Source organism: Babylonia areolata, chromosome 22 (genome assembly GCF_041734735.1).
Source record: "Babylonia areolata isolate BAREFJ2019XMU chromosome 22, ASM4173473v1, whole genome shotgun sequence".
NCBI classification, from domain to species: Eukaryota; Metazoa; Mollusca; class Gastropoda; order Neogastropoda; family Buccinidae; genus Babylonia; species Babylonia areolata.
Window position 1 is genome coordinate 34,242,203 of NC_134897.1, and position 22,043 is coordinate 34,264,245.

At 44.3% G+C, this 22,043-nt stretch overlaps 2 protein-coding genes across 3 annotated transcripts in view; one reads left to right on the forward strand and one right to left on the reverse strand.

The window, feature by feature from the left end:
• Window positions 1-2,063: 2,063 nt before the first annotated feature.
• Window positions 2,064-7,197, reverse strand: LOC143297287 (small ribosomal subunit protein eS17-like). The gene is made up of 5 exons (XM_076609557.1): window positions 7,086-7,197; window positions 4,489-4,640; window positions 3,765-3,870; window positions 2,553-2,618; window positions 2,064-2,191 (listed from the first exon to the last, which is right to left on the reverse strand). Exons 1-5 carry the CDS (start codon window positions 7,086-7,088, stop codon window positions 2,117-2,119), a joined length of 402 nt encoding a protein of 133 aa, XP_076465672.1. The 5' UTR covers window positions 7,089-7,197; the 3' UTR covers window positions 2,064-2,116.
• An 80-nt stretch (window positions 7,198-7,277) lies between these two features.
• Window positions 7,278-22,043, forward strand: part of LOC143297284 (uncharacterized) — a 34,032-nt gene continuing 19,266 nt past the window's right edge. For both annotated transcript variants that reach the window (XM_076609553.1, XM_076609551.1), the window contains exons 1-7: window positions 7,278-7,427; window positions 11,887-12,065; window positions 12,660-12,720; window positions 13,170-13,263; window positions 13,853-14,362; window positions 15,172-15,325; window positions 16,162-16,251. In XM_076609553.1, coding sequence (XP_076465668.1) covers window positions 7,405-7,427; window positions 11,887-12,065; window positions 12,660-12,720; window positions 13,170-13,263; window positions 13,853-14,362; window positions 15,172-15,325; window positions 16,162-16,251 — 1,111 coding nt within the window. In that variant the 5' untranslated portion in view covers window positions 7,278-7,404. The remainder of the gene's footprint in view (window positions 7,428-11,886; window positions 12,066-12,659; window positions 12,721-13,169; window positions 13,264-13,852; window positions 14,363-15,171; window positions 15,326-16,161; window positions 16,252-22,043) is intronic.

A 22,043-nucleotide genomic window follows, 5' to 3' on the forward strand; every position in this document is an offset into this window, starting at 1 on the left:
CTTTTCCAGCTGTCCCAGCCCTTCACTGCGCAGACTCGGACAGACAATGAGTGGTGAGCTGCGTGAGGCGGGAAGGAAGGTGGTTGGGAGGGGCGAGGCGGAAAAATACTACTGTTTGACGACGAGACAGGGGATTCAAAGGCGTGTTGAAACAATGGGACGATCCCCTCATTACGGTCACCCCTTTCCCACTCACATTACCGCAGGCGAGCATGTATATTGGAGAGGTCAATGATAAAGCTAACACAATTCATATCGACGCTACAAGATTTGGGAGACGTATACAAGCGAAACAAGAGCTTTGTTAAACTGATTTTCCCGTTACGTTCCCCTCCCAAACCACATGCGGTCTTTGATTTGTCTATTTCGATGCATCTTCATCATTACTCACAATAAAGTTCGTTTTGAATCGAAAAAAAAAAAGATAAAGAAAGGTTGATGCTGAAATGAATTGAATATGATAACAAGGATACTATTTCAGATCAAGTACTGGAAGAATTCAATGCAAACCATACACAGTACAATATGTACGGACCAGCCATGTTTTAGCCTATACATACAAACACGGAATGAGACAGTAGGCACCACAAGAGTTCCAAAAGGCCTCCCGTTTTCTGTTTTGAAGGCTTCAAAACATCCTTTCGAACCCCGTCCAGTTTTTAATAATTAAAAATTCAAACAAAAATTCTTAAGCATTCTTGTAATCAATTTTAACGACGGAAGAATACATTGCACTACTGTCCTGGTGTTCTCTTAACGTGGTGGTCGATGAAAAGTGCAGGTGAAAACTTCTATCCATGTGAAAAGTGACTTTTCAACGAACGCTTTTATTCATATTAGAAGAGATGGAGACAGAGGGGAGACACAAATACATAAAGCTACATGCTTGTGTAAATAACAATGTTATGCAGGGGATTGCATTACATGTCCCTGGTGGGGTAAGAGGAGAGCCCCCTTATACTGGATTGGTAATGTGTTAAAGATAGTTTATGTCTACATCACTGCATAATGCAAGCGTCCTTGTGTGCGCGTGTGTGCATATGCACATGTTCAGTTCCATCATGTGTGTGCAGTGAGAGGCGAGGATGGGACGAGTATTTGTGTGCATGCGTATGTACTGCCTTCAATAAAACAATGTGTGTTTTCCATTTACGCGTGGTTGCAAGAGAGAAATCCGAATGAGTGTGTATGATTCAGATAGAGTGCGAGTTTATATGCATGCATGTTTAGTTTTCAATGCAACTCTGTGTGTGTGTTTTCAATTCATGCGCGTGTGTGCACATGCACACATGTATAAGAGAGCGTGCAAATGTGTGTATTACTGTATGTGTGTACATGAATATCATTGTATTTTTTTCTGTGCAACTCTACATGTGTGAGAGAGAGACTCGGAGTGTACATGAATGCGCACACGCGTTTTCATTTCAACGGTGATAGTGAAATGTACAGCCATCTAAATTGGAGGCAGAGGCCACACGAGTGTTTGAAGAGTACAAATTTCATGCATGCAATGGGGAATGGATCTGCAGCCTTATCATTGTATTGCCCATTGTCTAGCTTCACACTATTTGCAACAAAGTTTTTGTTCTGTTCAGTGTTGTGTTGTGGCTAGATGTAGAAAGTGCGCATGGCATTCGCGCGCCCATGCATACCATTTTCAATGGTATGTCCATACATGTGTAGGTGGTGTGTTCACACGTTCATCTGTGAGCAATGGTAAAATGTGTGTATGTCTGTGCGTCGATCTGTATATCCATGGTGTCTGTCACTGCGTGTGTGTGTGTGATGTGCGTTTTCAGTGGAGCGTGTGTTCGTTCGATCTTGCATTTCATGTCTTTTTACTTTGAGTGACAATAGGTTTTTTATCATTCAGGTCTGGGAGAGCAAATACGTTGTCATTTTTCAGCAAAAATGGTCATACCACGCAGCTGACATCAAATACTGCACATTCTGTGTTTTGAACATCCAACAAATCCAATGAATGATTGGCCTGGTTTGCTTCATGCACGTTTTTTCATTTTGCCCATACACACACACACACTAAATCAAAGCACAGGCAGGACTCACAGTCTCTAAACTTTTATTACATTGCAAAGACAGAGTGATGGAGACATGATCACATGCGAGGTCCTCTGTAGCTGACTGTGTTGATGGGAGTGGTCACCTGGAGGCCAGCGATGTTGGCAAAGTCCTGAAAAAAGACAAGCACCTTAGTTATAGTAAACAAGACCATGAACCTCAAATCATACTTTCAGTTTCATCATCCATCGATTAGACAGGTATACAAACCTTCAGCTGTTATAAAGTAAACCCAGCAGCTATGAACAGCAAGTCTTCAAAGATCAGACATCACTGCATACAGACAAAATCATCTATCATAGAATTGAGAGCAAAAAGATATAAGAAGCAACAAACTGATAGGATATTTTGATCTTATGAAAAAGAATAACCTGACACATCTGCAACTGATATCTGGGAGAAAAACACCACCAGTCACATTTTTATTTCTACCATAAAACATGAAGGCAGTGAGCAAAAAAACTACAACCTACCAGTGCTTTCAACATCTCCTTGGTGTCGGGATCAACCTCGATGATGTCCTGGTCCAAAGCAGAAACCTAAAACAGACAACAGTATTCTTCAGTTTAGTAAACTTCCTTGCAGGGGAAACACACATATTCAACAACCATAACACAGAGTTAACATTAATGTCCTTAGAATTTCAGATATACTCAGAAATAAATATTTTCTTTTCAGTGCTTTATGGTATACTAAACATAGAACATTGGTCATATCAAATCCGAGTATAATGATTAAAATCATCAGATGCTCACAAGGAAAAGAGAAATGAACACTAAAATAAAATCATGACAAATTAACCAGTTTCGTGCCTACTGTCAGTTGACCTCCCATACGAACTGATTTACTAATGCGACAAAAGGGACCATGGACAACCCACACCTAATTTTTTCTTCATTAGTTTGGCTCAACAGAAGGCATGCCAGTTAGCTAGATGTCCGTAGCATATAAATACATTTCAAATAAGTATACATCAGAAGAAGATTCCTTTCTTCTCAATAATAATTTGCTAACAGGAGCATGGGGTAGACCCATGAAGAAGGGGTTTGTCTTATCCCCCCCCCCCCCCCCCCTCCGCCCAGTGAAGGCAGAAATTTTGTCCAGAAAGATTGTGGTACATGTACCACTCAGCAGATTTACACTTCTCAAGGTAGATATAATGATGCGCGATGGATCTTTCATTTCATTATTTAATAGAACATGGAGACGAAAATGGCAGACAAAACTGACAACCACCTCTGAGGCTTGTTCAGTCCACCCATTAAAACATATCATTTTTTAGTCCGTGACAGTGTCAGAGTTCTCTGAACTTGGAACATCATAATGTGCCCCTTCCCATGACCTCCTGTTGCTTAAGTGAATTCAGGATTTTTTTTTTTAATATGTTGCTGAGAACTGGGGTTATCTGTTTCATATTTCCGCAAATGGTGGGTAAAAAGGATTAAAAAAAAAAAAAAAAAAAAATCATTCATATTTCCTTGTGGTGAGTATATGTTGCAGAATTTCTTCCCTTAGCACAACAGTCAGTTTAAAAGCACAAAGTTCAGTGGTAAGCACATAAAAAAAACACGTTCAGCCCCCAGAAATGTGACGGCACCATCACACAATTGCATTCCCACTCGGCCAATTTCTCGCATTTGAGTCACTACCACAAGGACACTAGATTCATATTTTGAAAAACCCACCTCAGGCACATAGTTATCTCTCCTTTCTCTCTCCTCTTCCTGGAGCTTGATGGAGATGCCACGCACAGGGCCACGCTGGATGCGCTTCATCAAATGAGTCACGAACCTGCAAAAGCACGTCAGTAACATCAGTTACACTGCTTTCCTCTCATTCCCTTAAAAACAAATTATTAACAACTGCAGAAACAATTGCACTTCTGCACAGATATCTGACACGCACGGCCATGCTGTTCATGCCACAGACAATCGTAACACTTCCAAGATATTTTCCCAAAGCCACAACAACAAAATGTGAGTTCAGTTATTGTGAAAACTTCACAGTTCACTACTAAACCATCAAGTAGAATGGCAACTGGCCCTACAACATTCAATCAAAACATTTAGCCCATGAAGAAGACTAAAACAATTCGCTTGTGACTTGATGACAAATGGCATGGCAGCAACACAAATCACCAAACTTTATTCTATTGTGCCTAAATACTGGCAGATGTGCACCCAGTGCTTGTATTTGTAATGAAACATTATCATAGCTGCCAACCTTTCAGAATCAAATCTTGTAACCTGCACCCAAAAAATGCAGAAAATCATAATTTTGTAGTCCGGATTGGAATTTAGAAAAATTCCAGAAAATCTGCAATGGTTGGCAGCTATGCATTATCATGATAATGGAAAGGTGTATGTTTTGAGAAGACACAGGCATACACATTTGCAATAGCAAACATACCCTGCAATTTTGTTGCGGAGCTTCTTGCTTGGGATGATGGCAATTTCTTCACACACCCTCTTGTTGGTGTGGAAATCCAGGGTCAGCCTGGTGTAATATTTTTCAATGATGACTCGGGCAGCCTTTTTCACTGTCTTTGTCCTGACACGCGCCTAATGACAAACACAAAAATATAATTAAAACAAAAAGCATTCAATGAGGTAATGAAACAGGGTTGCAGTATGCAGTTAACTACCTGTCTATAGGTTTTAAAAACATGAAAATCATAGATTTAAGCCAAACCAGTAGAACACAAAATTGGAAATATAGGAACAATCTGACAGCTACATCTGACAAGACAATGGCAGAACACAGTGCAGACATCTGTGAACTATTAATTTTTAAATTATTGTAATCGCCCACCCCTACTTTGCACAATTTTCACCCTGAAGTTGGGAATGGGCATTCACTAGGTACTTTAACTCCTCATCACCATTTTCCTTGGCTTAGACTGTGTTCTGACTAATGTGTATAGTCCAGTGTTTGAGTCTGCTCAGCTAACTGGGTACAAATAGGTTGCCCATAGCTAAGAAACGACTTGATCGAAAAGTTTAAAACAATGTACATGTGTGCTGCTGGTTAGTTGTTCTCAGCTGAGCCAGTATGCTGACCCAGACCAGCCTGGAAAAGATCCAGTGAAGGAGTATCTGTGAGGCTGGGTGGCAGGTTGTTCAACAGGTGCAGGGTTCTTGTGAAGAAACAACTGCAGAGGACTGGGTGGATGGTACATTCCTGGAACAGTCTTTGGGCTCCGCTGGTGTAAAATAAAGACTTAAATAGCTTGGGGAGATGCGGACACCAGAGGATTTGTTGGGGATGAAGCTCATTTGCCAGGTTACTTCCCAATGTTCCAGGAATAAAAGGTCCTGTAGTTGGAGGCTATCTTGAGGGGAGCTGATTCGTTTCAGAAGACAGTCATCGGCAAAAAGCTTGGCAGTGCTAAATTTGAAAGTATTGGGAAGGTCATTAATGAAGGTGAGGAAGAGAAAGGGGCCCAGGACTGTACCCTGCAGGATTCCCAATGTGGGAGCCCATGCCTAAGTTTCACCATACAGCTCTGGCTGGGCTGGCAATAACAAAACGTCAACAGCTGGAGGAATGTCATGCTCTCACTTGGTTTTTCAATATTTTTTCCAAAGTGGAATGATCTTTTGTTTACTGGAATTATTATACATGCACCTTAACTAAGATCCGCTGCTTATATGTAAAATGTAGTAAACTGATTAGAATGTCTGTATCTCCAAGTGTACCAGGGTCAAAGGGAATACTGGAGTGTATACAAACATCAAAAAATCACATACAATCACAAACATAGTGGTATTTTAAGACATTTGCATAAACATAGAAATGCAAGCTTGTGCATGCACTGATGCAGACACTCAGTCATACACACACATTGACATAAAAACTCGCACGCAGAACATACTGATATCACTTGAATATACGCCGCATATAACACATTTCATATGGACAGGGCTGATGACCCGTGGTTGCTGACTGCATAATTCTTTATACACACTTATTGGTTTAAGAGACAGTGCATTGACTGCAAAAGGGAAGAAGATATTGGCGAAGTGTTGGTCCTACCACTTCAGTACCAATGACTGGAGTGAAGCATTTAAAATTTTATTATTGGATAACTAATACCAGGTAGTGTTAAATGTTGACCAAAGGACTTTGTTCTGACAAGGGGATGCGAAGAAAAGTACTGTGAGAACCGAGCTGATAGGATAGGTTGTATAAGAGGATATCTTAGACATATCTCCCGGCAGTGCAAGAAACACAAGAAAAAAAAGATGCTAGTTTGCAGTTGATAATAGACTGGACAGGTAACCAGTGAAGAGTACGTAAACGCAGACAACGACCAATAGGAAGGTGCGACATGATCCCAATTTGGTGACTTGCAGACCAACCTGACAGCACTGTTCTGGACCTTTTCAAGAAGATATTCAGTTAAACCAGCCAGGAGAATGTCACAATAAAAAAGCCAATAAACGGACCCGGGTTTTGTGACTTAATAGGAATGGAAATGTCAAATGAAATTATTTTTATTTCCAAGTACGCTTTCTTGCAGATACTGGATTTGCAAAGATATCTGAATCCACACCTTTTCACTGAATTCAATCATTTTTATCAATTTTTTTGCCTGCGAAACCACTCAACCAGTGGAAGAGTTATCGTTCCTCGGGTTCGTTCACACATGTTGTTGACAAATAATTCAATTTTAGCGATAGGTAACAACGTGAAGCACCTGAATCGTCACAACTTGCACACTGAAGAAAAATAAAAAATCAAAAAGAAGAAGATATACATGAGGAAGAAGACAGAAAATGATTCTTCACCATCATTCTTCAAGACGAGCCGAATTCTGCGAACTCACAACAGCAAGGTATAAGTAACAGAAAATGAAGGTTGGTATTTCAATCTAAATCAATATACTCATGTAAATAATTAATGAAATCGGTTGTCTACCGATTATTATAATGAAAGATATATTACATGCACTAAGTAGACAGGATGATACAGATTTTTTCTTTTCCTCCATGTGATGTACTCACCATTTTGACGATCGGTCGATAGAAGGAAGTAGTGTGTTTCCAAACGGAAGTTGATGTGAAATGGAGGACCGGATGTCACATTTCGGATATAATATTTCATATCTGATTTTTTTTTTTTTGTCAGCTTCACAAAAGAGGGTGATTATTGGATTAAGAATACGTTCTGTAACTACTAAGGATAATCATGCAATATTTCATAAAGTAAATGATTTTCACTTTTCAAAATAGAACACTAGTTTCGTTTCGGTAAAGTCACAAGCCATTATTTGCCTACTCCTCACCGGCCATCGTTTGAGCGAAAAACAGCGATTTAAGAGCCATGGCTGAAACTGGAGCAAGAAGGCAAGTTCTGATATTTCATTAAGTTATGGGTCTCTTTACTGTAGATACTTGCTTGCCGCTTTTCACTGTCGCATATCTACATCGCGTATTTAGATCATATCTAAAAGCGTCGACAAATACATCTGTGGGTTGAGGCCAGCAACAAAGGCAGCATTGCTGATTTGATCGACCACGGAAGCATACTATTTTTAAATACTTTGTGACGGAAACGATAAAGAAGCCGTCTTTTGTTTCGATTAGCGTCGTATTGTTTGCAATGTTCTTTTGCTTTCTTATTTTTTCGTATGTTCTGAAAAGTGGCCTTCTAAACAGTGATACTTAAAGGTGTGTTTACTTGGTACCGCGCAATACATAAATTGCACGCGATACAGTCACACACACACACACACACACAACACAGTAATTGAGCAAACTGTTTCTTGTAATTCTACATCAGTACATGCTGATGCTGGCAGATGTAATGGTACTAACGCCACGGTTAACCCCTGCCAGTTAAAGCTTTTTAGAATGTGGTTCCCCTGTGCAAGAAAAAGAAATAATTCACCTACAGCAAAAACGAATAACCAAGCTTTGCTCAGTTTCCTAAGATTTTGCAAGACTGATCAGCAACTAAGTTCTGTTTCTTGCAGATAAAGTTGTTTTAGTTTGAGATATCCTTAATTATATAATTGCTTTTTAATCCTAGTCAAACTCAAAAAGAATTTTCCAGGCTGGTTTATAATTTGCTGTGTCACATTTTATCCCAGGATTACCCATAAGATTTGCTTTCATTGGGTGCTTGTCAGCCAGCTTTTTGACAGTGCTTGATGAAAAACCACCACCTATGCCGGTCCCAGATTCAAAAGGAGGAGGGTTGGAAAAAGGGCTAACAACCTCTTCCTGTTAAAAGAATCACTCCGATTCACTGCTTCAAAAATGTCAACAAGGATGGTGACCTATTACTATTAGTATTACCCAGAGTGGTGAATAGGAGAGAGCACTTCATTAGGCACAGGTCCAAGGGCATTACAATAGGGAACAAGTGATGACATCATGAAACAAGTTATTTCTCTTAATTTCGGTCTGCTACACTTTTGTTGATCTGACGATCTGACTTGCTCGAACATCTCGTGCTCTAGATGGATTAACAAGTGTAAAACAGAAAAGCAAAGGAAAATAGGAAGAACGTTGACAAGCTTGATCTTGAGGCAAGATGTCCATACATCGATAAACTTAGCTTTGTGAATGGCTTCGACCAGTACTATTCAGTTGAGAGTTATTGTGTCTGGCATCTGCGTGTGTTACTTTCAATCTGTTGTGTCTGTTTTTGTGTTTCTTCTTAAATTTTATGCCTGTTCACTGAGACAGAAAAAAAGTACGCACCTACGCATGTTCTGTTAGTGTGCTGTCAGCGTGTGTGTGCTTGTGTGCACTGATCAGAACAAAATTTAGATCAGTGGCTTGTGTGTGTGTGTTTGAGTGGTGTGTCTAGTGTGTTAGTGTTTGTGCTAGTGTGTGTGTGTGAATGATTCACTGCGTGCTTTATGAGTGTGCTGTGTCACTGTCTGTGTGAGTTTGTGAACATGTGCAACTCTGTGTGTCTGAGTGTGTGTTGTGTTAGAGATAGAGGGAAGGTAACATGTGCCACTCTGTGTGTGTGTGTGTTGTGTTACAGATAGAGGCAAGGAGAGAGAGAGAGAGAGTGTGTGTGTGTGTGTGCATTTTTGTGTGACTTAGTGTTTGCTGGTGTGGAGGTTGGTTTCAAGCTGTGTGAGCCAACAGCTCAAGCATTCATTTACACGCCCACACTCACAGCACAAAACAAACACACATACTGACACTGCACACACACACACACACACACACATACGCACACACACTCACAGCACAAAACAAACACACATACTGACACTGCACACACACACACACACACACACACACACACACACACACACACAAAGTGAAGGGGAAAATTCACATAATTTTACCTCAGCATCTGATAAGAATAAGATGCTGTTTCCCTCCCCCCCCCCCTCCTCCCCCCCAGGTTTCCAATTACTCTTTTTGTATACATTCGAAAGTGGGAAAGTTTTCATGTATATTCTGTGTCTTTTGTATGCATCTGACATTTACTTTAGTGAAGGATGGAGTTTTCACTTAAGCACACATTAGTCCCACTTTTTCTCCAATATTGAATCCACAGTCAGCAAGAAAAGATCCCCAATCAAGTTTATTTTAAAACCCACTTTCCTCTGTTATGTGCTTAAAAAGACACTTGTTCACCCTCCCCAGCCATTAATAGTATAGTAAAACCTACATATCACTGTATGATTGTGTTTGTAATGAGAATCTGTCATGTCTCCTGCATGAAGATTAAATGGTCTTTTCATGAAAATTTCAAAGAAAGCAATTATTACTGCTACTTTTTACTCAAAGTATTACACAAATTGATGCAGCATACATGATTGTAGACAGAGTCTCACAAAAGTCATGATCAGCATCTGGCAACAAGAGGCGCCTCTCCCCTTGTAGCAGAGAAGGCAGTAAAAACTGTAATACTGTCAGGAAAATCACAAAAATGGGATATTATGAGTAAAATTTAAACTTTTCAATATTTCATCCTTATTCTTCACTTTTTTGTGTCAAGTGTTTTCTGTTATTTTCACTCTGCTGTGCCCAAGGTGAAGAGATGGGGCCCAGTAGGGTGACTTCAACATACCACAGGCAGACCTACTTGAAAACATAATTAAACCTTTTATGGTGACCTTTGCAGTTAATCTCTCTCACAAACTCAATCGCACAAACTCGATCACACGTGTGCGCACACACTCAGACTCACACTTTCTCTCTCACTCTCTCTGCCCCCCCACCCCCCACCCCCCAACCCCCTCAACATTTTTCAGCTCAGTTCAATCAAATTACTCATAGTAGAAATGTATGTTTGATTCTATGAATATAAATAGATTGATGCATGTCTGTGTGTATTGCTGTGGCAGTGTGTGCTTGTGTGTGTGTGTGCACACATCAGACAATCAGTGTGTGTGTGTGTGTGTGCACATCATTGTGTGTGAGTGTCACTGTTTGTGTATGTGTGTGTGCACATCAGTGTGTGTGTGTGTGCACATCAGTTTGATGTTCAACATATATACTGATCTGATGACACAGTGACATGTCTTGTTTCAGTTTTCTGTGTTTTTCTTTGAAACAGTTATTAAGCAGTGTGTTACAAATTTCCTAACTGAGCAAGATATACAAATGACACTGAAAAGCAACAACCTACCTAGCCCCATATTAATCTCTCCTTTGTACTTCAGAAGAAAATCTGGGTTGAGACTGATGAAACTTACATTTAATTACACATACTTAACCGTGACCCAACTAGTGCAGACTCCGGCAGGGGTCTGACATTCCTGTCCTGTGCAAACTACTATCCGCTCCTCCTGTAACAGACACAGGTACAGACTGATGAAACTGAAAGACACAGATAAATAAAATCAATTAATGAGTTATTGTTGGATAACATTTTATTTTTTAGGCAAATTCCAGTAGTGAAGCCATATGATAAGCCAACATATTTTCGGCCTTCATCTGAGCACAGTCAGAAATCACTTGAAAACCTTGTGTAAGCCAAAGCTTCAGCACGTGTAAAGAAAGCTAGCCTATTTGGAGAGAACACTTCAGAATTCGCTTTATTTCATAGCAAACAACATTGTGTTATCTCCACAGAAATGTCTTGAACAAGCATGCAAATGTTCACTGGTATTTGCAAACGTCACTGTGGTGCGCCGGATAGCTGCGATACATGCCTGCCTCCTTGTTCTGTGACTTCTTCAACCTGCTTCCTGCTGTAGTTTCAACTATGGGAAATCATTAAAAATCAGTACCCAGTGAGTCCCAGTTCAATATTGTATCCTCAGCTTGTACAGCCGATAACGCAGCAAGTTAGTGGCATTGTTCAGTATCTTTGTGGAGATGATCGTAGTTTAACACCGTGTCACATAGTTTTGTTTTCGTTTGTTGCACCTGACCGGCAAAAAGGCGTCCTGACCCACAATGCACCACATGTGATGTCATCTTCTCAAGCCCTATAGATCACTGGAGAGTTCCATGCTGACACAACTTATAAAGGCGTGTCACATTATTTATGTTGTCAAAGTTGATTGGCTCTCTTAAGTAGTGAGCAGCAAATATTGCAAAGGTGATCAAGAGAGGCAGAAGATGTGAAACAACAGGCTTCTTTTTTTTGACTTTTTGCTTTTCTTTTTTTTGACTTTTTTGTTTTACAATTTTATTGTGCATATGATGGCACTTCATTGTACAGAGTTTGGTTCTAGCAATTCAGCCTATCAACTGAAGAAATGGAGGACAGCACATGTTTGAGTTTTATGTACATGAACTATGAAGATACAATAATGGAACTTTCCAGGGTTAAAAAAAAAAAATCAATTTTGTACAGTTTTGTTTATTTCTGCATTCACAGGCATAGTGGTGCAGGTGGTCGAAGACGCTCTCGGTCCCCTGTGGATAGGTCAAGAACACGGAGGGATGGTTCAAGGGAAAGACGCAGAGGTGAAGGTGGTCACCCTTGTGGAATCCTGGTAAAAAACCTACCATATGATGTCAAGTGGCCAACTATAAAGGACACCTTCAGAAATGAGGGTAGGTTATTCTGACTGAAAAGGAATAGCAGTCATGTCTGTCCACTCTTTAATTTGATTAAATATTTAAAACTTTGATTTAGTATTTAAAACTTATGTAAATGATAAGCTTTTTAAAAAAAAAAAATGTGTAACTAGCTTTAGATAATTTCTGTCAACTCTGACATATGTCATCGGTTTGACTTTGAGTGTGCATGCTTTTAAGAAAATGAAGATTTATGATGATCAGTCAAGTTTCTTAGAATATTTTGAAAAGCCCTGACATAGTTGAACACCATTTACTTTCTTCTTGGCATTGATAGATTCATAAGTGTTGGGTAGCAACAAACATAATTTGCGAGTGCTTGAGTTTTCGTGTATGATGTAAGAATGCTTTCATTTTCAGAAGTTTTTTGAGGAAATTTGTTAGACTGCAGAGAAGATCGTTAAAAATTTATGAATATGAGGGGACAACAACTGCCTAAGAATTAAGGACATTGGTTTTGAACTCATCTTTCTAAAGCAGCAGCATTCAAGGGAGAAGAAAGATTCAAAGGAATAATTCAGGAACAGATATCTGCAAATTTAGTTAAAACATTTCTTTACTGGTTTTCAGTTGGTGATGTGGCCTTTGTGGATGTTCTGGAAGGTCCTGATGGAAGATCCAAAGGAATTGCGTAAGTTCAAGAAATGGATTATACAATTTGATTTTATTTTTAAAACATAAGTGAATGGTAAGCTTTTTAAAAATGTGTACCTAAATTTAATTATTTTCTGTTACTTCTGACTTTTGTCATAGTTTTGAGTATGCATGATTTTAAGAAAATAAAGATTTATGAGGATCAGTTAGATGAGTTTCGCAGAATATTTTGAAGAGCCCAGACATAGTTGAACATCATATTATATTGGTATTGATAAATTCTTAAGTGTGAGAGTGTGAGTGCATGTTGTATTGTTTTTCTTGTAATGAAACCTATGATCCATTGCCGGAAGACTAGTATAAACCTCAGTATGGAAGAGGGGGTTCTCCCCTTGAGTATTTCATTATTAATTGTAATCACACAGAAGCATGCACAGATGTTGGAGTGTATTGCATATTTTAGACCTATGTTTCCTTTGTTTGCAGCCTAATTGAGTTCAAGAACAAGGATCATGCCAAGAAAGCTGTTGAGAAAATGCACAAGTTCAAAATAGGAGAGAGACAGATTGTTGTCAGAGAGGTTGGTATTTGTCTTTGAGAATATTTTGAGTGGTTATAGAGGAAGTGAGCGGCATTATGAATTAGTTGTTTTCATGTGTTTAAGCATTTTAGGATGCTCATGCCAATATGGGACTGGAAGATGATAATGGAAAATAAATAAAATGATTGCAAAGAACAGAGTTTAGTTGATGAATAGACCATTGAAACTTGCTGTATATAATTTATTCATCAGTATGTGTTATGGTAAGACAAGAAATTGGTCTTCTTTTCTTTTACTATTAAAAGGAAAAAAATGTGTTCAAAACTAATAATAATCAGTCACCTTGGGTTATTATGTGTTCAGCTATTATTCTTTGCCCCATATAGAATGGGTGAAATGTGTTCTTAATTTTATGTTTATAAAAAATGAACTTTAAAAAAACTGAAGGCAGACTGAAGCAAGATTTATTGGATTGTTTGATAGGTGAATAACTGAGAAGTTGAATGTGGTTCATGAGCATTTTTATTGAACCCTCCACTCCCACCCCCTTCCCCATACTATTGTGTCTTGTTAATTCTGAGAAGAAGAAAAAGAAAAGCCTGTTACAGGAATTGTATTTTGATTGCAGGAAAGAGAGCGTGACCGTGCCTTGTTTGATCGCCAGCGGGATGGAGACAGAGGAGGGATGGGGGGTGGGATGGGGAGGGAGATGGATATGCGAGGCCGAGACATGGACATGGGAAGGGGAAGGTTGGATATGGGGCGCGGACTGGATATGGGGCGCGGACTAGACATGGGTCGGGGTTTTGATTTGGGCCATGGGCTAGACCTGGGTCGGGGTTTGGACATTGGCAGGAGTGGAATGGATTCGATCATGAGAGGAGGGTTGGATCTGGGGAGAGGAGGGCTGGACCTTGGCAGAGGGGGGCTGGACCTGGGTCTGAGAGGAGGGATGGATCTTGGGATGGGGTTGTCAGGTATGGGTGGACTAGGAGGAGGTTTGGGGGGAGGACTGGGTGTTGGTCTTGGAGGTGGGGGCCTAATGCAAGGTGGTGGTGGACAGGCAGACATCAGTCCAGAAATCCTGGCCCAGCTTGGTATTGAAGGCCCCATCACCAGCCAGGTGTTTGTTGCCAATGTGAGTACACAGATGGTGATTTATTGCTGGGTTGCATAATGGTTATATAATGTCGTAAAGTGCATGGGCGCTGTATGTCTGATTTTGAAGCAGTTCTTGGCTCAGTGAACTGTTACCAAAACCATTACTATATATGCATATGTACTGAATTGTTTTACTTCAGTTGCTGCTTAGTGCAGTTCAGATAAGGTTATTCATTGAGCCAAGAACAGATTCACCATCAGACCATATTTGAAACAGTTTCACATCTGAGTTTAGAGCATATCTTTCTTTTGAACTATTTTTGCTTACTCCTATTATCATTTTACAACATATGAGAAACATGTATAAGTAACCAACAGATCAGAACAGAATCGGTTATTAATGTAGGTGTTGAGATGAAGAGTCAGCGGGTGTTGCTTGTTGAAGATAGTGCTTATTAAGCTGATATATTGAAGGTGTGTGGGTTATTTTGGAAATGCTGATATCACAGGCTTGTGCATGCGTATGATATTAAAATTTTCAAATGAAAAACAAGTTGTGTATGTGTTTGTTTACCCATTTGAACAGTTCTAATGTCATGGACATTGTTTGGCTGATATAAATTGCGTGGTGACAATCTGGTGAAAAGTGATATTTGTATGCAAATTTTGTTACTAGTTTATTGGTACCCCAGTATTTTGATTGAAGTATCCTACAATAATGTATTTTGCTGGGTTTTATCAGCTTGTTGGTGTAGTGACCACGCAGCAACTTGATTCTGGTAAAACTGTTTCACTACCAAGACAATCAACGATTGTAAGCTACACTATGCTGTACTGTTTTTGCAGCTGGACTATAAAGTGACCAATGAAAAGCTGAAGGAGGTGTTTTCCCTGGCAGGCCGCGTGGTTAGTGCAGAGCTGAAGGAAGACAAGAATGGCAAGTCCCGTGGTCTGGGCACTGTTCAGTTTGAACAGCCCCTAGAGGCCGTACAGGCTGTCTGTATCCTTTACAGCATTTATTCTCTTGGAATGCATTGTCACCTTTCGCAAGTTTTGTTGAAAACAAAAACTCTTATATCTTTGAATGAAATGTCTTCATTACACTTTACAGGACACCAGAACAGTTTGAAATCTGTTTATTCCAGATATATTCTTTTGCTCCTTTTCAGCAATCCACTACAATTTAACCCTTTGATCACTGTAGTCGCTGTTGGCCACTTGCAGCGAGAGCACCACAGTCACCACATGACGACTTGTAGGGAGAACGCTGCTGGCGCTGGTTGGCAACTTAAGCATTAGACTTAGAGTTAACAAACTTGCGCTACTCTTAAAAAGATAACACCAAACTAAGTTAGCACTTCCTGCCACTTGTACCGGAAACATCCTTCTCATTGTTGAACCAACTCTCATGTGCTTTAGAGCGATTTCAGCGGCCTTATTAAAAATTTAGTTTGAACAATGGCGAGTTCTTCAACCAGTTCAAAAAGTCCAATTGAAAGTCATTTGGCAGAACATGATTTTGCTGCTGACAGTGGCAATGGGGAAGAGTTTGTGCCACATGGCAGTGAACTCCACATTCCCACTGGCTGCTCTGCAACACAGCCGGTTTTCAGCTGTACTGTGCAGCTGACTTAGCCGTCTAACAGCTGATAGCAGCTTGAACAAAGCTGGTGATGAAATGGTTAAACTGGACAATATTGCCATAGTTATATCTGTTAACTCTTTATAATATTTTGTTGACAAACAAAAGTGATCTACAACAGAAACACAAGGAAGCTTTGTATTTGTTTTAGAAAGCAGTATGAACATTGGTATTTTCCTTGATTGCTGTGTCAGCCATGTTTAATGGACAAGTTTTGTATGACCGCAAAATGATGGTACGCATTGACAGAGTTGTTGAAGACAAACCCGTCTCAAAACTCCCCAGTAAGTGTTCTTTTTTTCTCTTGTTTCTCTCCCTCTTTCTCCCACTTTTACTTTGTTTCTTTCTTGCCCTCTGCTTTTTGACTCACTTGTGTAAACAAAGTGAGTCTATGTTTTAACCCGGTGTTCGGTTGTCTGTGTGTGTGTGTCTGTGGTAAACTTTAACATTGACATTTTCTCTGCAAATACTTTGTCATTTGGTGTCATATACTGTACCATGTCAAACTGATGCAAACTAGGCCTATTGGTTTGCTCTGCTTGGCCAAATTTTCGCGCGGCTAACAGTGAAAAGACGGGCCCACCCGGTTTCAGCCAATCAAACGCCTCTAAAAACTATAAGCGCTTAATCATTCCTTTGGCCAAGGCTCTCCACGCCATCTTGTCAGGTTTACGCTCTGTCTCGTCTTACACTTTTTTCGGCTGTTCAGCGTATCCTTTTGGCCTTATTTTGTTGTATGCGGCTTGTGTTTATTGTATTCTTACATTCTGTGTACTCGATTCGACTCGGCACCCTCGATTCGTTCGATTTTTTCTGCCTCTAAGTCGATCCTGTCTTTCCTTTCTCTGTTGGGGGTCGGATTTTCGCTGGGTGCCTAAGCGCGGGTTCCATGCCTCGTGTGCCATACCACGAAGGCAGGGGATCATGATGCTGGGATTGAGACTCGGTAAGAGACTCTCCCAGGCCCGGAGCTCATGATTCCTCCCGATACGGACCGCGGCGATGCGTCGTTAGACGCTGATCGCGGAGGCGACTTTCGTACCAGTAAAACGGTCATGAAGGGGACCGGGGGGAAAGAGGTACGAGCGTCGCCTCCCGAGGTGTCCCAGCGCGAGGCAGGGAGAAGGGTGAATGGCAAGTCATCTCCGTGCTGAGGGGACTCGCAGCTAGGCGCGGACTCCCAAGGGGAGGCCGCGCCCGGCCATTACCCGGGTCCCCACTCGGAGACGGCCCTCACGTGCCCCATTGTTGTTCCCCCTCCTCCCTTCTCTGTCGACCCCCCTCCCCCACCTCCTTTTGGGGGGGGGAGAAAAATTTGGTTCCGGGGGGGGGATCTCTACTTTGCCCACCCCGGGCCAAGCCACCCCAGTCTCCCCACGGGAGGGGATTCGGGGCGCGTGGCAACCTGCTCTGCAGGTCTTCCCGCTATCCGGCCGGTCTCCCCTGCTGGGGGAGGCCCGTGCATGTCAGGCGGTTCCGGGCAGTCAGCCCGCTCGTCTTCGGGCGGGACTGACACCCAAGTCGGACCTGACCTCCCTCCGACTTGGCCAGGTTGTTCCCTTCATGGAGGTCAACGCACCAGTGACCCTTGGGGTTCGGGTCACAGTATGGCTGGTGCCCACGGGTAGTTACCCCCATTCTACCCGTACTGGGGCGCACCTAGGGTGAACACTGGGTTGCCGGGAGCACCAAGGGCCAGCCCCTTGTCCGCTCCCCACCGGACCCAACCCAGCACATCTCACAGGGTGACACACACAGCCCCGACAAGTGGGATCGACTTCTTGTCGGTCAGGTCGAGCTCCTCGACCAATATTGCCACTCTGTCCACAAATCGGGCCTCTGTCAACCCACAGGTGACCTCCACGGTCACAACGGCCTCCTTGTCAGGACCGACGGCTGCTCAGGGGCCCTACTCGGCCCGGCAGAGCCGGCAGTCCCCACCTGCCCAGCCCTCGGTCCTACAGTGAGATGAGTGGGTGTTTGTCCCCACACAGCACTCGTGGGTCACTCTTGCATCCAGGGACGCCCTCTCTGAAAAGGTGTGGCACCCACCATCCCAAGCATGGTTGGACCTACGGTCCACACGCTCCCCACCCGCTTCAGGTGTCAAGGACATAACAGTGGCGGCCATGGTCCCGGCTCGGGATCGTCCCAGCTCATCCCGCTGGGCTGACCACAGCTCACAGGACGCCCCAGTGGGTACATCCACTTGGGATGGCACCCAGCAGGGGATGGACTGCGAACAAGAGTGGGAGCCCCTGTCTTCGGATGAGGACGAACAAGCAGATGAGCACTCTTCGCCCACATCCCAGGGGGGACAGATTGAGCCTGTGCCTCCCTAGGGACCAGCCTGAACCAAACTCGGACTTTGCCGAGCTCGAACTGACCCTCCCCAATAGGGTCACGTATGCCGAATCAGTCCCTCAGGCTACTTTGTTACCCTTGACCCTCCTTACGCCATGTGACTCTAACTCCAGAACCACAAGGCAACTCAGAGTGCCAGAAATGGTGCAGGTATGGCTTAATAAGTCAGCCCGCACTGTCAGGGGTGCTGCTTCCATCCCTCCTCCAGGCAGGGAGTCCCTCTCTGCCCCGGGCGCCTTTTCCCCGGGAAAGTTTCTTAAAGATTCCTCCAAGGGAGGGGTGTGGTCCTGGTACACACAGGACCACCCTGCCTACAGCGGAGCAGAGCCCTCCGCACAGGACAGGATGTTGGTCTCACAGCGCACCACCTTCCCCACTTCAGCTAACCTATCCTTTAAAACGTTAGCAGAGTGGGACAAATTGGCCCGCCGCTGCCCCCTCGAGGTTTCCACGGCGTACACCTTCGACACGTTCCTTCACAGGGCCAATGAGCTGTGGGAACAGTGTCCAGTTAATCAGGACAAGGGGTCTCCTTCCTCTGTCCCGCCAGGCCTCTTCACCGACCAGAGGTTACACGCTTTTGGCAATAGGGTAGCATCTGGTCTCACGGCAGCTGCAGACACAGCTACCAGCCTTCACTTCAATACTGTGCTAGCGCGGCGTGATGCCATTTTCAGCCTCTGTAACATTCCTGTGGAGGAGAGGGCTGCCCTGCGGTCCATCCCAGCATAGCAGCACTCCCTCTTCGGCCAGTTCCCGCCCCATTTGGTCAGCCACAGGGCAGAGACAAACAGGGAGGTGGCCTCATATTTGGCCCACACCTCTCATGGGCTCCAGGGTTCTATGCCATTGAAGAGACTGGCCACCAGGGCCCCTCCATATACCACGCCGCCTGTCAAGGCAGCGTGTGCTGAATCAGTGGCAGAGGAATAAACCACCTTAGGTCCGTCCAAGCCGACCGGCCATGCCCAAGGCCAGAAGGCAGCACCCCCAATGACTGGGCCCCGATTCAGCACCGCCAGTCGTTCAGCCCCTCCAAGTAGGAAACTTGTCCCGGCAAGCACATCAGTGGTGTGCTCTGGGACTCAATGACGGGATTATGTCGGTGCTAGAGTCGGAGTACATGCTGTCTTGGGGGGAGGACCTCCCCCCTCTAAGATCCACTCCTCCTCCTTAGGTGCCCAGCTCGACGGAGCAGGAGAGCGTCCTAGAAAAAGAGATATCGCACCCACTCCTCATGGGGCTATATCTCAACTCTCGGACCCGGGCCCCGGTTTTTACGGCTGGTTGTTGGTGATTCCAAAGGTCTCGGGAGGGTGGAGACCAGTTTTGGACTTGTCCCCCCTCAACAAATTCCTCCCAAAATCAAATTCAAGATGGACACACAGGCACAGATTCGGGAGACCATCCAACAAGGTGATTGGCCTACCTCTATCGATCTGGAAGATGCTTATTTTCATATACTCATCCATTCGGCATCCCGTCGGTACCTGAGGTTCGTATGGAGGGACAAGGAGTTCCAGTTCCTGGCCCTCCCATTTGGTCTGTCCCTTGCCCCTTTCCTGTCTACCAAGGTGGTGCGGGAATTGGTGTCCATCGTCCGCTCGGAATCCATTTGTCTCTGTGTGTACCTGGACGACTTGCTTATCCTGGCCCAGTCGCAGGCCCTGTGCCTGAGTCATACGGCCAGACTTCTAGACCTTTGCTCCCAACTGGGCTTCCTCATGGACCAGCAGATATGCGATCTGTCCCCACATCAGTCCTTCGACTTCTTAGGGATGAGATTCGACACGCGGTCTATGATAGTCTCTCTGGCGCCAGATCACTGGGACCGTCTGGCAGGCCTCCTCAGCCACTGGCGCCACTCCTCCCAAGATACAGCGCAGACACTTTCTTCCCTCTTGGGCATGATGGAGTCCACGGCACCTCTCATTCCCCTGGACAGGGTTCTCAAGCGCCCTCTCCAGAGGGCACTGAGGTTACGCCGGTCCCAGAGCACTCAGCCATGGGATACCCAGATATGTCTGGGCGAGTGGTTCCTCGAGGTGACATCAGAGTGGTTAATCACCCCCCTTCGGACACAGGGGGTGCCCTTAGCCCCACCTACTCTTCAGGTGGCACTCTTCACAGACGCCTCCTCCCTGGGCTGGGGAGCCCACATGGACTCACTCTATGCAGCAGGGACTTGGTCCCCGGAGGAGCGCCTATGCCACATCAATGTTCTGGAACTGGAGGCAGTTCGCAGGACTCTCCTGCACTTCATGGGGGAGGCCACTGGCAAGACCATCCGCTTGTTCACGGACAAGACGACGGTCGCATGTTATGTGAACAAATGGGGGGAGCGCACTCGGCAGACCTCTCCTTGCGGACTGAGGCTCTCCTCCGTTGGTGCCACAGCAAGGGCATTGCACTTTCAGCGAGACACTGAGCAGGAAAAACCAACTTCTTGGCAGATGCTCTTAGCAGGTCCAAGAGTGTCATACGCACAGAGTGCACCCTGGACAAGGACAGCCTTCAGGGGGTGTGGGAACAGTGGTTTCGGCCGATGGTGGACCTTGTTCAATGAGAGACTTCCCACTTCCGTCTCTTCGGTTGCCGACCCAGAAGCGTGGGCAGTGGATGCTCTTTCTCTAGATTGGAGCAGTCTGATTGCCTCCGCGTTTCCTCCCTTTCCAATTCTGTCCAAGGTGATACGGAAAGACAGATTGGAACACCCGCAGCCGATCCTCATTGCGCCGAAAATGGCCAGCCCAGACCTGGTTTCCGGACCTTCAGTCCCTGACACATGTTCCCACCCCTGGAACTTGAAACCAAATCTCATCTGCTGAGGCAGCCTCGCTCGGGCACTCCGCATTCCAATCCTCAACTGCTCCACCAGCACTCATGGCTGCTGGGCGGTCGGAACTGTCAGCATCACCATTGAAGTCCTCGACCCCTCGGTCGGCCTCTGTGTCGGCTGTGCTGACCCAGGGGTGTGCCTCCTCTGACCTCCTCTCCATAGTCACCAGAGCAAGGAGGCAGGGAACGGAGACTTTGTATGACTTTCGCTGGAAGAAATGGTTGCGGTGGTGTACAGCTCAGGGCATTACCCCTACGAACCTTACGAGCATGCAGCTGGCCAACTTTCTGGCTCTCTGCTCCTCGGTTCATCCTGTCTGCTAGTTCTGTGCGAGGGTACAGGTCTGCCTTCTGTACCACAATGCAAACAGCTAGGTGGTTCCGCCTTTGAAGCGGATTGCCTGCTCAGAGAGGTGGCTAGGGGTGCCCCTCTGAAGGAAGCTAGAGACCCCAGAAGAGTGCCCCTCTGGGACTTGTTCCTGGTGCTGGATTTCATTCGAAAACAGCCCTTCCTACCATTGGGGACTATTTCTTTTGACATCCTCACCCTCAAGACCACTTTCCTTCTGTGGCTGGCCACAGGCAGTCGTAGAAGTGAGCTGCATGGGCTTAGTGGAATGCCACAAGATCTGGCCTTCCACAGAGATGGTTCCATCACTATTCGTTTCCTTCCAGAGTTTCTGGCTAAGAACCAAGACCCTGAGGTTCCTTCCCCCTCTCCGAGGGTCAGACCTTTGTCTGATATTCTTGCCCAAGATGATGAGGATAGGCACCTGTCCTGTTTGGTGTCTCAAATATTATTGGGATAGGTCTCGCCATAGGCGTTCTTCTCAGAGGTGTCTGCTCATCTCCCTCAATGAGAATTACAAGAAAG

What these genes read in the sequence shown, in the direction of transcription:
- LOC143297287 (XM_076609557.1), bottom strand. An exon ending in GAGATAACTATGTGCCTGAG is followed by an intron (nt 2,619 to 3,764) that starts GTGGGTTTTTCA and finishes TGTCTGTTTTAG; the next exon opens with GTTTCTGCTTTGGACCAGGA. An exon ending in AGGAGATGTTGAAAGCACTG is followed by an intron (nt 2,192 to 2,552) that starts GTAGGTTGTAGT and finishes GTCTTTTTTCAG; the next exon opens with GACTTTGCCAACATCGCTGG.